Here is a 13,704-nt window from a genome sequence, read left to right on the forward strand (position 1 = left end):
GTTGTAGTAACTGGGAGCCGTCGTTTATCCTGTAGCTGTAGCTGTGCTGTCACGATACAGAAAGGAGGCAACCCAAGTCAAAGTCAAAGGTAGCGCTGAGCTTGTCCTAAAGTGGCAAAGTGGGTTGGGAGAACTGAGAGTTGGTGGCAATAATAATGCCGAGGGCAGTGACGAGACAGACACAGCCGGTACCTGAAAAGGGGATCCCGGAATCACATAGATATATACATTTCCTCCTGTCACGTGACCAAACTCGCTCGCAACGGACTTTTTTTCTCTTGCAACCACCTGCCATACCAGCCACAGTCTTGAACAATAGCTACAGAACAAGCGTCCAACTGCCTGCACTGGGCGAACCTAAACAAAGCTGTATTACTGAACAGCGCTACCAACGGGCAATCACCGTATCAGATGCGCTGGCCTGCACCGTCTCTCCCTCTTATCCAACACACGTCGTATCCAAGACCGATGTAGCCAAATCGTGCCAATGACGAGGACCAGAGAGGGAGTGCTGAGTAATCGCACGCTGAGCTTTAACTTGATCTAATCCGAGGTGGTGTACAAAGTGTCAGCAAACTGCATTCACTTTTGATACGGTGATTATGGTATGCGATAACACAGCCAGTACACAATGATGGCACATTACCATACAAAATATTACAAAATATTACATAAGGCACACCAATGACACAGTCACGTGATTGACCCAACTCGCTCAGCATGTTCTGTTTATAAACAGACGTTGTACTTGTACTGTACACACGGTGTGTTGAACTATTATTAGCAGACGGACTAGTACATACAGTATATCGTGTGTGATAATCTGTCATGATAACTGCCATCATCACTCTGTATGCAGTCTTGAAATATTATATTACAAGCAAGAATCATGTGTATTCCGATGTATGTACAGTAATTTCAAATTGACCCTAAACAAACAGAATCTGAGAAGAAAATGCGGATTGCAACTCTTGTACAAGTATCCACCTTCCTATCATCACATTCAAACATAATACGGAGCAAGACATTCGTTACAGTCCACTCTACTTGCCGGTACCTTCAATTACCCCTAATGATGCAAATAAATATAGTATATTACATGTGAGTCGAGATCCAAATGTGGTCATCTCGTTGAGCAAGTCATAATCGTCATCTCGTTGAGCACTTCTCGCACCCTCAAGTCATCTCCAAATCGTCATCTCCAAATCGTCTCCTCCAGATCGTCATCTCCAAATCGTCTCCTCCAAATCGTCCCCTCCAAATCGTCTCCTCCAAATCGTCTCAACCACCAAACTGTTACGCCTTGATCGTAGCAGGCTCGGTTCGGGCAGGCTCCGAAGCCGCCCGCTCTACGTCCCGGGTATCAACACTGACCATCTTGGTTTCCACAGCCATACCGTCAATGGAAGCGCGCATAATGAGCCGCTTGGGCAGCACCTCCTTGACCCACGGCCTCTGGCCAATTTCAAACGCTGACCACCGCTTGTTGCGCCGCTGTAGACAGCCCTTTACAATCTCCTTGCCGCCGGTCCACGCCTCGCGATCCCACTGGCCAGTGGGCACGCCTAGACCGGTGGGGTTGGGAGACGTATTAGGTGTTCCATCGGGCTCGTCCTTGAACACGCCCCAGGACCACTCGATCCGGGCAATCCGGTGGGCCGTCCGGCCACGAGACCGGCCACCCCCAGACGTTCGGGGCGCGTCAAACGGAAGCCGACCCTCCATGATGGCGTACAAAAGTACACCAAGAGCCCACGAGTCGGTCTGGCGGCCGTCGTAGGGCTGACCCATGAGCAGCTCGGGAGGCACGTAGTCCTCGGAGCCGCAGCGGGTGGTGAGTGTGGGCTCGCTGGGGTCAATGCGACGAGCGAGACCCAGGTCCGTCAACGTGACTAGACTGTATGGGTAGGTCACGGGATCCAATGTAAGCATCTCCTCCACGGGGATATTGAGAAGAACGTTTTCCAGCTTAATGTCACGGTGAACAATGTTTTGCGAGTGCAGATACATGACCGCATTGACTACCTCAGCAAAGATACGTCGAACAAGAAGACTCGTGAGCTCGTTTCTGTGGCTGGAGGCCAGATCGAACAGATCACCGCCGCGGCAGTATTGCAGAACCATGAGTGCACGGTTGTCATCAATGTTGAACGCCAGTAGCTTGATGAGCGACGGGTGCTGCACGTGCTTGAGAATGTCGAGTTCTCGGCGTAGGCCAGACTCGATTCGCTCACGAGATGCTCCACCGGCAGCAGCCACTTCCACAATCTTGATGGCCACGAGATTATGGTCTCGTTGGGCATGGGCCTCGTCGTAGTTCTGCCGGGTGTGTGGAACGGCAAGAACGACCCGACTGAACGCTCCTCGTCCCAGAGGCCTCAATTCTCGCCACGACGTCTTGTTCATGTCAATATCGTAGGCGTCGTAAATGGACGACGACGGTGGCTGAGAAGCAGTGAGCTCTGGGGAAGTGTGAGCCGACGAGGCAGTCGTGGTTGAAGACCGCACGCTCGATTGCGAGTCCAGTGACGAACCCAATGGATGGGCAGTCTTGCTGTACTCGGCGAGTCCGTCGTCATCGGCCTGTTCTCGCTCCCGTTGCCGCTGACGCAGGTGCTGCTCTCGTTTGAGCATCTGCGAGTGGTAGTCGAGTTCCGAGTTTGTCGTGGCCACAGACACGACTCGCTGGGGAACATGCTGGGGCAGGGAGGCGGCTCCGGACGACTGCGGACGAGCCGTGGACGGCGTGCTCAAATCGGGCGATTTCTCCTCGTCGCTGAGCGCCGATCTTTTGGGTGACTTGATTACATGGATCGAGTCTGCTTCTGTGCGCAACCGTGACGGGATGACATGGCGGGTATGGTGGCCCGCAGACACAGGGTGTACGGTTGACGGTGACGATGGGAACGGTCCAGAGTGGTATTCGGACATGACCCGGCGCCCTGTGGGCTCCGGCTCTCCTGCCGATGGAGCCAGCTGCGGGACCGGAGACGTTTCCTTCTTGTATCGCAGCGACGGCATGCGCGAAATGGACGCCATGGGTGGCGAGTTGCCGTTGAAGTAGCGGAAGACGCCGGGGGCATTGGGGTCCGAAAAGAGGTTAGGCGATGGCAGCGGCGTGAGGTCGATGAAGCTGGTGGCGCTGCTCTGGCCACCCGGAGTATCAGAGGACAGTGTGGAGGACCGTTGTCGTCCTGCGGGCGGTGGCGTTGTCAGAATCGACGTTCGGCCGTCCTCGGTGGGGATCTGGACCTGGAGACCCGACAGAACCGTGCCCATGGCCTTGGGGGTGGTGTAAGATGACGGCGACTTGAAGAACCATTCTCCCTGCTGGTTTGTGGGCGTCACTGCCAGCTGTTGGATAGCGACAGGGACGTCATCGTTCACACCGCTGAGTCGTTTTGCGGTCGTGCCGTTTGTGTTGGATGTGTCTGTTGGAATGTGTCTGTTGGCCGACGTCGAGCTGGGTGTCCCATTACTATTGGGTGGTGAGTCGGAGGACTCTACCATGGGTGGTGTGTGAGAAGATGAGAGGGTTAGTGTTGGTGGTTGGGTGGATGTATATCGTAGGTTGACTGAGTCTGCGCACTTGTAGGTTGGCGATGTCTGTGTCTGTCGGGTAGTGTGACCTTGTCGTGTGGCTTATTTTTCTTGTCCGTTGTCTTGTTTGTATCGTCGAGTGTGTGGTCTGAGTCGAAACCTCTTAATGATCAAGTCGAGCTATTTTTCTAATCCGGGGTAACAGAGCAAGTGCAAGGCGGGGCGAGTTGAGGTGGTGTTGGGCGGGGCGGACAGGTACTATAGGGCACGGCGACACCTCGTCAGTCGTCCACAATAGTCGGCGTGTTCAACGGGTAACAAGAGTAGGCAAAAAAAAAGAGAGTCTAGCGGATGGCACGGCTGGCGATAACTGTGGGTGGGCACCAACTTTAGCAACCAGAGTTTGCAGTGTAGAGAAGGTCACCAGTGCGTGGGTTTGCAAAGTGAAGAGTTGAGTGAGTTTCGGATCCAGGTGAGCAAAAAAGCGGGCGATTGGCTGGTCTCGGTACAACAAGTGAAGAAGAAAAAGAGTGCAAGAAAGAGCCATCCAGCCCGTCTTTTTCGTCTCCTATCTTCACACACGAGTCCGCTTTCATGTCCTCTTGACTAGCGCTCCCATCCAGGGCTGGTATGGAGAATTTCAAGGTTAGGCTCTGGGTAGCGGTTGGGCTGTTTTCAGTAAAGTGCTGCAGAGGCACAAGCACCGACCGCCAATCTGGCTCAGACTTGGTCTGTAGCGTCACAGGTGTCTCTCTTTGGATGTGATTGGATGTGGAGCCCACGGGCGGAAACCAGTGTTTGCGGGAGCGACTGGGGCTGTTTCATCGCCCGTGTCAGCCGTGTGTGGTTGTTTCATGCTTTGCTCGCCCGCATTTCCGTTCTCAACCACCTGTTGACCCACTCTATGTCCGATGACTGATGCTACAAATCTGCACATGGTCTCCCAGCCCCACCGATATCATGTATAGTACATAGTACATACTGGTAGACAGTGTGCTCCCAAAGACCCAGGCTCCCAAAGACCAAGGGTGCCTGTCGGAAGCACAGGGACTCCTGCCAGGGCGTTTGGCCGCCGCGGCTCCGTGTTTCGCGCGGGTCTCAGCGCCGGAATGTGGAATGTGCGCTAGAGTGACCCTTTTATGCTAACTACGAGTACCGTACTCGTACCAAAGTGTCTGGTATCACCCCTCCCCCTCCAAACTCTACTGCTATCTCACCAAACGGATATCGTCGTGCATATCCAATTCACTTGCAAGGTTCAGAGATAGGGCTGGATCTGGTGGGTCTGACAGTACTTGTGTCCGCTCGAGTCCTGGCGACGGTCTACGCGTCGGACTCCGGGCCTGTACATGTTCACTTGCCAGAAAGGTTGACCTTGTTTACAAGTATCGTGGCGCTGTTTGACTACGAGTTGGACTAGAGTTGGACTACGAGAAGCTACCTTGTCCACTGGTGTTTGGCTCTAGCATACTTATACCGCCGCATGTGGACGCTATCTCGAGCACGTAAAGCTGAAAAGGGATCGACAGAAACCTTTTCGGACGGTGACTTTGAGAGCGATCTCGTATAGACGTCATTTGGCTGATTGACGTTGGGCCATGATACATACTGCACAGGTTCAGGTCGTGTGTCGACTTGTATACACATTCTGGCTCCCGAAAGCAGCAGCAGCAGCAGCAGTATGTGCTTCAGATGTGCGCCGACTGACGATAATAATAACAGTAATAATAATAATAACAATAATAATACGAGCATGTGTCCCACCCGATATTGGAATATTCCATGTACAGCGGGTGAATACGGACTGAAGAATGGATTGAGGAATGGCTGAAGAATAGCTGAAGAATGGCTGACGAGAGTGGCGAGAATGGCTGACGGGAATGAGGATATATTATGAATATGGGTACTGTACCAATACAGCACGTCTCAAACGGGAACTGACACTGCTGATACCATCCGAGGTGCGTAGTCGGTCCCCTGAACTGGTCAATCTCGAGTACAAGTACATACTCCATTCTCCGCTGCCCAACAAAAAATACAGTGTACTCATGATATAGTCGGGCCGTATCCATACTTGACGCAAGCAGACCACTTGCGCCGCCATGTTGACATGACGGTTGAACGGCTGTGTCCGAGTGTGGAGTAAGTACAGTAGATGCATGGATCGAACTCCCTCAAAGGCTTGTGTCGGCACTCGATCCTTTTTATCCACCGCTTGTTGTGACAGAGACAGTTCTACTGGTTGTTTTTTCAATTCGGGGTTTTTTTTCTTGTTTTTTTTCTTTTTTTTCTTTTTTTTTCTTTTTTTTCGGCGTTTTTTCCAATTTCGGCGATTTTTTTCAATTTGGCGATTTTTTTCAATTTGGCGATTTTTTTTCTTTTTTTCCCCTTTTCCATTATCCGTTATATCCACCACCCCTCAAATCGAACCCACGCCACAATCCCCTCATGCCATCTTCAAACGTCATTTTTCAAAGCCAGATTCCGAGGCTGAAAATTTGTCCCAAGCACGAGTGTCGGGCGATTCGGAGATCCGAGCATCTGCCGAACAAGTAGCTGAACATGGAGTGAAATTAGACACAATTTGCAGTTACGCAACCAGCAAAACAATCCCATAAACTACCCCTCATCTTGCACTTATTGTTTGGATATTGTATCATGCCAGCGTTGATTCACAATGGTTGCATGCAACCTCCTCCCACCGATGACTAAGCTTATCATATAATTCACCATACTTCACTCCAACCCTAACCGTCAACCTCATCATGAAAGGCTCGGATATCCCGCACGTGGAGGCCAACTACGTCGACCTGGGTCGAGCCGTAGGCACCGTGTGTGACAACGCGCACCGCGAGCTGGCCAACGTGCTGGAAACGCTGCCCTCGACGCCGGCAGACGTGGCCAAAAAGCAGGCGCTGCTGGAAGTGCTGGTGCGAGCTCGTCAGGAGTTTGTGCGCACCTATGTGCTGACCAAGTGGGCCAAGGTATCGGAGGACGTGACAAAGTGCATCGACGTGGTGGCGTGGTTGCATGGCCAGCGCAACTGCTTCGACAACTTGAACCACATGCTGGTTGGCTTGGGCCGTGACCTAGGAGCAGCCAAGAGCCGCAATCCAGACCTCCAGACAGCCGTCCAGGTGCTGACCCGAGGCGCACCCACAACGTTCGGCGACCACGACATGGCGCCCAAGAAAAAACTCAAGCCACAGACGATACTCAGAACATTGAGGGATCTCAACGTTTTGTTGTCTGTGCAACTGGCGCAAAGCACAGACATTCCGCCGCAATTCAAGCGGTACAAGATTGCCAACGGACGAGCCACATTCACTGTGGCAAACGCTTTCGAGGTGGATGTGGGAATTGCAGATGATACATTGGATGGACCGTTTTTCTTCATTGACTTCCGGCTGCTGTTTGGGGACAGAAAAGAACTGCCTCCCCAAACGCGAGGCATGCTGGAGCGTGCAGGAAACTCGGCCCTGGCCCAGAGAGGCCTCTCGGCGCTGTATTCTCTCCTGATGAAGTTTGCGCTTAACTACAAACTGGCCCTGATCTACAAACAGATCATGGAGATGAGCAAGGGTCTTTGGAGCGGCACTCTGAGACATAGATTCTACCAGGAAAGGAGCTTGATTGCACTGGAATACTGGGTGAGCCAGCATGCCACCCACAGACCCAAGAGTACGCTTGAAATCGGAATCTTTTCAGAATCCGATTTGCGAATAGCTGTGCGATGGAGCAGACAAGGGGAGGAGGTGCCGTACTCGGAGCACCAGATTCAGTTTGGAGGTGAATCGACCGACGTGGCTTCTCTGCTGGAGTACGTCACTACTCTGCATCTCAAACACATCATTTCTTGTGTCTACACCAAGCTCAGAGCATTGTTGGGCGACTCGAGCGATATGGTGTCGTTGTGCAGTGACGGACATAAGTTGAGATTCAGACTAACGTCTCTGAGATCAACTGTTTTCACAGTGGACCGTTTAACGGGTAAGACTGTTCTTGAGAATGCCACTTCTCTGATTCTTTCAGCGGAGAGATCGCTCAATGAACTTGTGTCCCGCCCAGATCAAGCTGCTTCTGTACTGTTCAAGCTGCGTCTCCTGTCTCTTGAAAACGACATCAGAACACGGGCTTGTGCCACCGGCTGGACTGCTCAGAACGTGACACTGTCGACTGACGAGATGAAGACGCATTTCGGCTTCACCACCCGATACGTGCTGTTTCTGCGACAACCACAGTGGCCCTCAAATTGGTTTGTCGTCGTCACTGTGCCTGAAGATGGCTCTTTGCCGCTCTGGTGGATAGCCAAACTGCGAGTGCGCAAAGACACAGCCTGGACAGCAGAATGCATGGATCGAATCCACGTGAACCAGGATCTTGATAGTCTGTACGACTACGAGCTGCTGACTCAGATGGTGACTTTCGCGTCCCATCGAATCGTGCTTCATCCTATTTTGGACGAGCTGCGCGCTGCTAAAACCCCCTTCCGGTTGCTTCGGTCTGCCCAGCATACACCTGTTGTTGCCATTGACAACTCAGCCTTGGTCACGTCGTGGTCGCATTCGTCTCTGTTGATTTTACCTGAAATGAGTGCAGGAAGCATGGATATGAAGCTACATGTTCAGGGACGGGCCAAGACGGTCATGAACTTGCCCTCTAACGATTCCATCGACTTTGACGCGTCCACTGGCATCTATAAACTGACTCTGGAGGGTGCCAATACACCTGGTTTCTCTCTTGTCAACAAGTTGAAGGAGCGACTTCAGCAGATTGAGCAGATTGTGAGCTACATTGAACTCATCAAGGATCTGGGTCTGGAACTGGTGACGGCTTCCATGCAGCAGATCAAGTTCAAGTTGGGAGATGCACAGGTGAGTGTGGATATCCCCAGTGAGCTCAACCCGAATATCACTCTGCACTTGTCCCCCACGGACCCCCACAATATTATCCACTCGTACTTGCAGGAGACTCTCAACAGCAGTGGTTTGAGACCTGTCGTTTGGTTGCTTCAGACCACGAGAAATCTGTATACTACTCTTCAGAAGCTGCAAAAGACGAGGGGAGGGGATCCTGAACAACTTGAGAAAATCATCTCGAATCTGTCTATTTCCGATCTGGAAACGCGCCAGAAACAACTACAGCCGCGTCTCAGCATTGTTCCGCGTTCGGCGGCCTTTGTGCGGCTCGTTTACCCCGGAAAGATGAACATTGACGTGACTCTGGTTCGTCATAGTGCTACGTTAGACGGAGTCAAGTTTTTCATCAAAGAGAGCCCTCTGGAGCTGCCTCCTCCCCCTCAGCCAGGGCAACCGCCTGTTGCAGTGCCCAGGAAGTTGCAAGTCTGGAACGGCTCTGTGACCCCAGATGTGGATGTGGGCAAGGCGGTTTACTTGAATGACGGTATTGCTTGTGAAGGAGACAACGTAGGCAAGGTGTTGGAGTGGGTGGATAAGCAGATAGGCAAGTGATTGGCAGGAGAGATATGACGACAGAAGAGGACCTGGGATAATTAAGACGAAGGAGACGGCAAGCCTGTCTCGGTTCGGATGTACAACAAGGGGACGTTCATTCCAGATGAAGAAAAGAAAACACATAATAGCATATAGTAATGATGGAGTGAAGTGAGATGAGAAATGGTGTAGATGTGGAGATATAAGTAAAAGTGCATACGGGTAGCACTACTTGTAGCTGATTGATTCAGGACTTTTACAATGCAAATGCTTCATCAACTATGATTGAAAAGTGCGTTCTTGCCAACGAAAAAGTTCTTCATAGTGGGCTGGCAACCCGAAAACATCTCTGAAAAGACACAGAAGTTGTCCAAGTAGAGGGACCACAATCTGAGGACGAATGGGGACTCACCATTGCCCAATCGCAATCCTCCTTTGGTATAATCTTTAGGGTCCAGCTGCACCCAAGTCCTCAGAGAAAGTGTTGGTATGTATGAAAACGAGTACTTACTCGTATGTAACACATTGGCATCTCTTGAAGTCGGTTCATGTGATAGATTGCCACAAAGTCAACACATTTCTCTCTCTTCAACCGTGCTGCATCCTACAAGACCACCAAAGGTCTACTTGGTTCGGCTTGTAGTTCACAACTACCTTTTGCACGCTTACTTTCCATTGTGCTCTGCATTCTGAGATTCTTCCATTCCATCAATCTATTTCAAATTCCATATAAATGTATTACTACGGATGCATCAGGGTTCGTAGAGGTTGTGCTGCATGACTGGGTTAGTATGATATGAGGAAGAAAATGGCCGGAAGTCACGAACAGACGGCTGCTTTCTGTCCCAGGAAAGAATGACAAGATCGAGTCCGCATGTTCCCGAATATGGTACTGAACAGGTGTCCCTTCGGGTGATAGAAGTCGTAGTCAGATCGTGCCCGTTTAGAACAGTTCAGAGAACGGGAATGAAACCGTGCATGTTGGACAAAAAATCTTCATGGCATTGTTTTTCCCGAGTGGATGTTTGATTCATGTAGCTTGGTCCTGTTGAGATGGTAGTCAAGACGCGGTATGTGACAGCTTGGTGGATGTCACTGATCTGGTTGATATTTCCGTGGCTTTCAAATCAGAGGTATTCACGTCCAAAAACCACTCGTTTCAATGCCATAAAGGCAATCAGATCAAGCTTGACTCCATGACCCCATGGTCGCGACGTATCCACTAACGGGCTGTATCACCCTCAAACCACAATTGATAGCTTAAACTTCTCCAAAATCATTCATTCTTTCTGGACCATCTTTCCGTGTTCGAAACATCCATCCTACTTTTATCCTCGCTCGATACTCACTCTTCTCCATTCGAGGAGGCACGTTTCGCTCGTATTTGGTTCCTCCGGGGAAAGAAGGAGGGACGATGGGGTCGGGGTGTCGGAACTCGTAGAGGTGTGCTCGGGTCTCGTCGAGAGTTCTTGCCAACAGCCGGGGGTTGGAGATCTGTGCATTCTGGTCGAACTTGTGTCGGATCTCGACGGCCTTCTGTCGAAACAGCTGTCGGTTTGAAATCCAGTTTCGGGCCAACTTGAGCGACTGTCGGTACATGGACGTGACCAACTTCTTGTTGGCCGCGGAGAAGGGCACGGGGTGGGACATTTTCAGAACTTGTGCTGTGACGACTGTGGTGAGCCTTGTATGTACGCTTCGGCTTGTATCTGTGTGATACTTTTGGCTGCACCGTGATTGGGTGGGAGTTTTTGCCTTGGGAGCAGAGTAGGGTAACCTTGGATTATGTAAGCCGACTTGTGTTTTTGGAGGTTGTGATTTAAGCGCGTGCTATTATCGCGGCAGCCAACACATTTAATGAGCCGCACGGATCCAAAGTAGTCAGCAGTGGGAATTATGTAATCTCCATGCGGGAAAAATAATCCTAGCGACGAGCACAACATCGCCAACTGGTGGTCAGATAGTGGATATTTTCTGGCAAATCCGGACCAGAATGGACAACGAAGAATTCCGAGTCCTGCTCAAGACGCTGGACTCGTTCAACTCGTACGGAGAAGACTCCAAACGACACTTGGTGGACCCCCGGGTGGACATTTTCCACGGCCGAGCTCGCAACGACATTGCTCTGACTGCAAAACACAAAGAGCTGCTGCAAGAGCTGGGATACAAGGACCATTTGCAAAAGGTGACGCAGGCGATTGACTCGAATCAGGCCTTTTTCGATCTCGTTCTGGCCTACTCAGCCCAACATTTCATCCCCTCGGAAGACGACAAGAATGGAGATGCAGTCTCGCCCATCAAAGACGAACACAACTCGATAAAGGCATACCTAGAAGAGACGCTGGGCAAGTACGCGCAAGGGTACCATGCCATGAACATGGACAGAGACAAGGTGCGGTCGATTCTCAAACAGGTGGCCAGAGAATGGACGGCAGAAGGAGCATATGAACGGCAGATAATCAACAAACCGATATTCGAGTGGCTGGAAAAGCTGTACCCCGACAAGGATGCTCGCAAAGACATTCGGATCGTGTGTCCAGGTTGCGGACTAGGCCGGTTGCCGTTTGACCTGTGCACAGAGCTCGGATTCCAGGCCCAAGGAAACGAGTTTTCGTTCCACATGCTCCTTGTGTCGAATTTCATCATCAACATCATGCAGCAGCCCAACTGTCTGGCTGTGCATCCGTTTGTCAACTCCTTCTCCAATGTCAAATCGCGTGACATCCAGATACGACCAGTGATTGTGCCCGATCTCGCTGCTTCTCAACTTTTGTCTGAAAGCGACTTGTTTTCCATGACCTCGGGTTCGTTTGAACACGTGTACCCTCTAGACTCATACAAGGCAAACTGTGTGGTCACTTGTTTCTTCATCGACACTGCCAACAACATCTTCCGGTATTTGGAGACGATTGCAGACATGCTCTCGGCTGGAGAACACTGGATCAATATAGGCCCTTTGCTGTGGCACTTTGAAGATGACGCTAACAACATTGAGTTGAGTGTCGACGAGTTGAAGCTGGTCATCCCCAAGTTCGGCTTCGAGATTGTTCATTGGGAAAGCATTGAGGGGGTTCCTTATTCTTCTGATCTTGAGAGAATGGGAGGTTACAGATACGACGTCGAGTTTTGGGTCGCCAAGAAGGTGTAACCATCTCTAAAGTCATGAATCATTAATCTATATTGTATATACTATGCATCTTTTCAAGTGCGCTGTTTAGCCAGCAGCAAATCTTTCATTGCCATACCTAACAGGCAAGTCCACGTAAAATCCCTGCTTGTCTCTCGGGACCCATGGCTCTCTATGGCTCACAGTCTGTCTATCTAGATCCAACACTCGATAGTCTCCCAGAAGAACTTTTCCTTCACTAATGTATCTCACTTGCGTATCAGCGGGAGACACGGCATGGTCCTGAGAAGCCGCAATGTCCGTGTGGTACGTTCCAGCAAGCTTGTCTACCACCAGCCGAGCACCCTTGGCGCCCACGATCTCCGCCTCCATGAAGTAGTTTTCGCAGAACAAAAACACCTTATTGTTCCAAAAGTAGGCCTCTCGAATGATACTGCCCAGTTCAGGCACGTGCACAATAGTCAGCATGGAGAACATTTTGCCGGAATTGTGTTCCTGCCAAAACAGATGGCTCAGCATGTTTTCGTCTGTGTTATGTTCTGTTTTCGAATGCAACAAAATCAGGTCACCGAGACTATTGAGCTCTGAGTTGAACCTGAGAGCCACAGTCTGCGCATGGTAGTAGTCTGGGATGTGCGGATTCATTTCCAGCATTCTCGGGACCGGATGGGGTGGTATCTTCACCGTTTTGAACGTTTCATCCTGTCTCACGGTAGATCCCTTAAGGATGCTGAGTCCTCCTTCCTGATATTCAATGTATCTCTGTCCCGTGGCCTTCCACACGTCTCGGTACTGAATGTAGGCTATTCTGAGCGTTTGTAGGTCCGTTCGATCCAGCTGTCTTCGGCTCTCTCTGCGCACCACAAACGGCATCAGAAGACCCGGGATAATGAGCGCCAGATACGCCACGCTGGCTTTTTCGGCGTGTAGAAGATCTTCACTGTTGATGGGGGCTTTGCGGGCGTCCAGAATGTCCCACTCGCGGTACTTGTCCAGCTTGGCCAGGGTACAGCAGGCTGCATGAGTTGGTTCGATGGAGCAGCGAACTACTCTTGTGGCGGCAGTAGCATAGTCTTCGGACATGTCGAGAATGGCGCGGGAGGATTTGCGTAGCCGTAGTACATCACGTGGTGAGAGATTATCGAGGACGGAGGCGTAGACCTCTGGAGGGAGTTGTTCCAGCAGGCTGCCCATGTTGACATGGAGAGATAGAGTTGCATGATCGGAGTGTGATAGCGTGATGGAGCCATGAGTATAGTTTGAAGTATTTTGTTAGGTGTTGACGCGAGTTTAATTGGAGGTCATAATCTGTGTTACCTTGGCGGTTGCGCGCGTCAGATGATCGGTCTCCGTTTTTTTTGATGTGCCATGTCCGAAAAATCAATGCTGCCAATCCAGAAAAGAACTGGGTGTCTCTGCGTGTGTGTTTTCATGTCAATTTGTCGCCATGTCGATATACTGTAAAGTGCAATTTCCGATAAAATTAGTTCCAGCGTAGATTTGTCATGTTTGTCGCAGAGTTGCTCACAAGGGAAGTGGATCTTTTGCTGTTTCACTGAAATTGGAAGTGAAATTGAATTTAAA

At 50.8% G+C, this 13,704-nt stretch overlaps 7 protein-coding genes across 7 annotated transcripts; 3 read left to right on the top strand and 4 right to left on the bottom strand.

The window, feature by feature from the left end:
- Nucleotides 1-1,296: 1,296 nt before the first annotated feature.
- Nucleotides 1,297-3,510, bottom strand: YALI1_D09140g (uncharacterized protein; the record flags this gene model as incomplete). The annotated part of the gene is made up of 1 exon (XM_502518.4): nt 1,297-3,510. The coding sequence occupies one exon, from the start codon at nt 3,508-3,510 to the stop codon at nt 1,297-1,299; it is 2,214 nt and encodes a 737-aa protein (XP_502518.4).
- A 26-nt stretch (nt 3,511-3,536) lies between these two features.
- Nucleotides 3,537-4,520, bottom strand: YALI1_D09142g (uncharacterized protein; the record flags this gene model as incomplete). Its single annotated transcript, XM_068282639.1, has 3 exons — nt 3,537-3,688; nt 3,744-3,798; nt 4,476-4,520. 3 exons carry the CDS (start codon nt 4,518-4,520, stop codon nt 3,537-3,539), a joined length of 252 nt encoding a protein of 83 aa, XP_068138740.1.
- A 1,179-nt stretch (nt 4,521-5,699) lies between these two features.
- Nucleotides 5,700-6,158, top strand: YALI1_D09162g (uncharacterized protein; the record flags this gene model as incomplete). Its single annotated transcript, XM_068282640.1, has 1 exon — nt 5,700-6,158. The coding sequence occupies one exon, from the start codon at nt 5,700-5,702 to the stop codon at nt 6,156-6,158; it is 459 nt and encodes a 152-aa protein (XP_068138741.1).
- Nucleotides 6,159-6,305: 147 nt separating this feature from the next.
- YALI1_D09168g (uncharacterized protein) lies at nt 6,306-9,011 on the top strand (the record flags this gene model as incomplete). The annotated part of the gene is made up of 1 exon (XM_502520.3): nt 6,306-9,011. One exon carries the CDS (start codon nt 6,306-6,308, stop codon nt 9,009-9,011), a length of 2,706 nt encoding a protein of 901 aa, XP_502520.1.
- Nucleotides 9,012-9,745: 734 nt separating this feature from the next.
- On the bottom strand, nt 9,746-10,643 carry YALI1_D09203g (uncharacterized protein; the record flags this gene model as incomplete). The annotated part of the gene is made up of 2 exons (XM_502521.4): nt 9,746-9,774; nt 10,343-10,643. The coding sequence occupies 2 exons, from the start codon at nt 10,641-10,643 to the stop codon at nt 9,746-9,748; spliced, it is 330 nt and encodes a 109-aa protein (XP_502521.2).
- A 343-nt stretch (nt 10,644-10,986) lies between these two features.
- YALI1_D09215g (uncharacterized protein) lies at nt 10,987-12,141 on the top strand (the record flags this gene model as incomplete). Its single annotated transcript, XM_502522.1, has 1 exon — nt 10,987-12,141. The coding sequence occupies one exon, from the start codon at nt 10,987-10,989 to the stop codon at nt 12,139-12,141; it is 1,155 nt and encodes a 384-aa protein (XP_502522.1).
- A 66-nt stretch (nt 12,142-12,207) lies between these two features.
- Nucleotides 12,208-13,314, bottom strand: YALI1_D09238g (uncharacterized protein; the record flags this gene model as incomplete). The annotated part of the gene is made up of 1 exon (XM_502523.1): nt 12,208-13,314. The coding sequence occupies one exon, from the start codon at nt 13,312-13,314 to the stop codon at nt 12,208-12,210; it is 1,107 nt and encodes a 368-aa protein (XP_502523.1).
- Between the last annotated feature and the right edge of the window lie 390 nt (nt 13,315-13,704).

This window comes from Yarrowia lipolytica, chromosome 1D (assembly GCF_001761485.1).
Source record: "Yarrowia lipolytica chromosome 1D, complete sequence".
In the NCBI taxonomy this organism is placed as follows: Eukaryota; Fungi; Ascomycota; class Dipodascomycetes; order Dipodascales; genus Yarrowia; species Yarrowia lipolytica.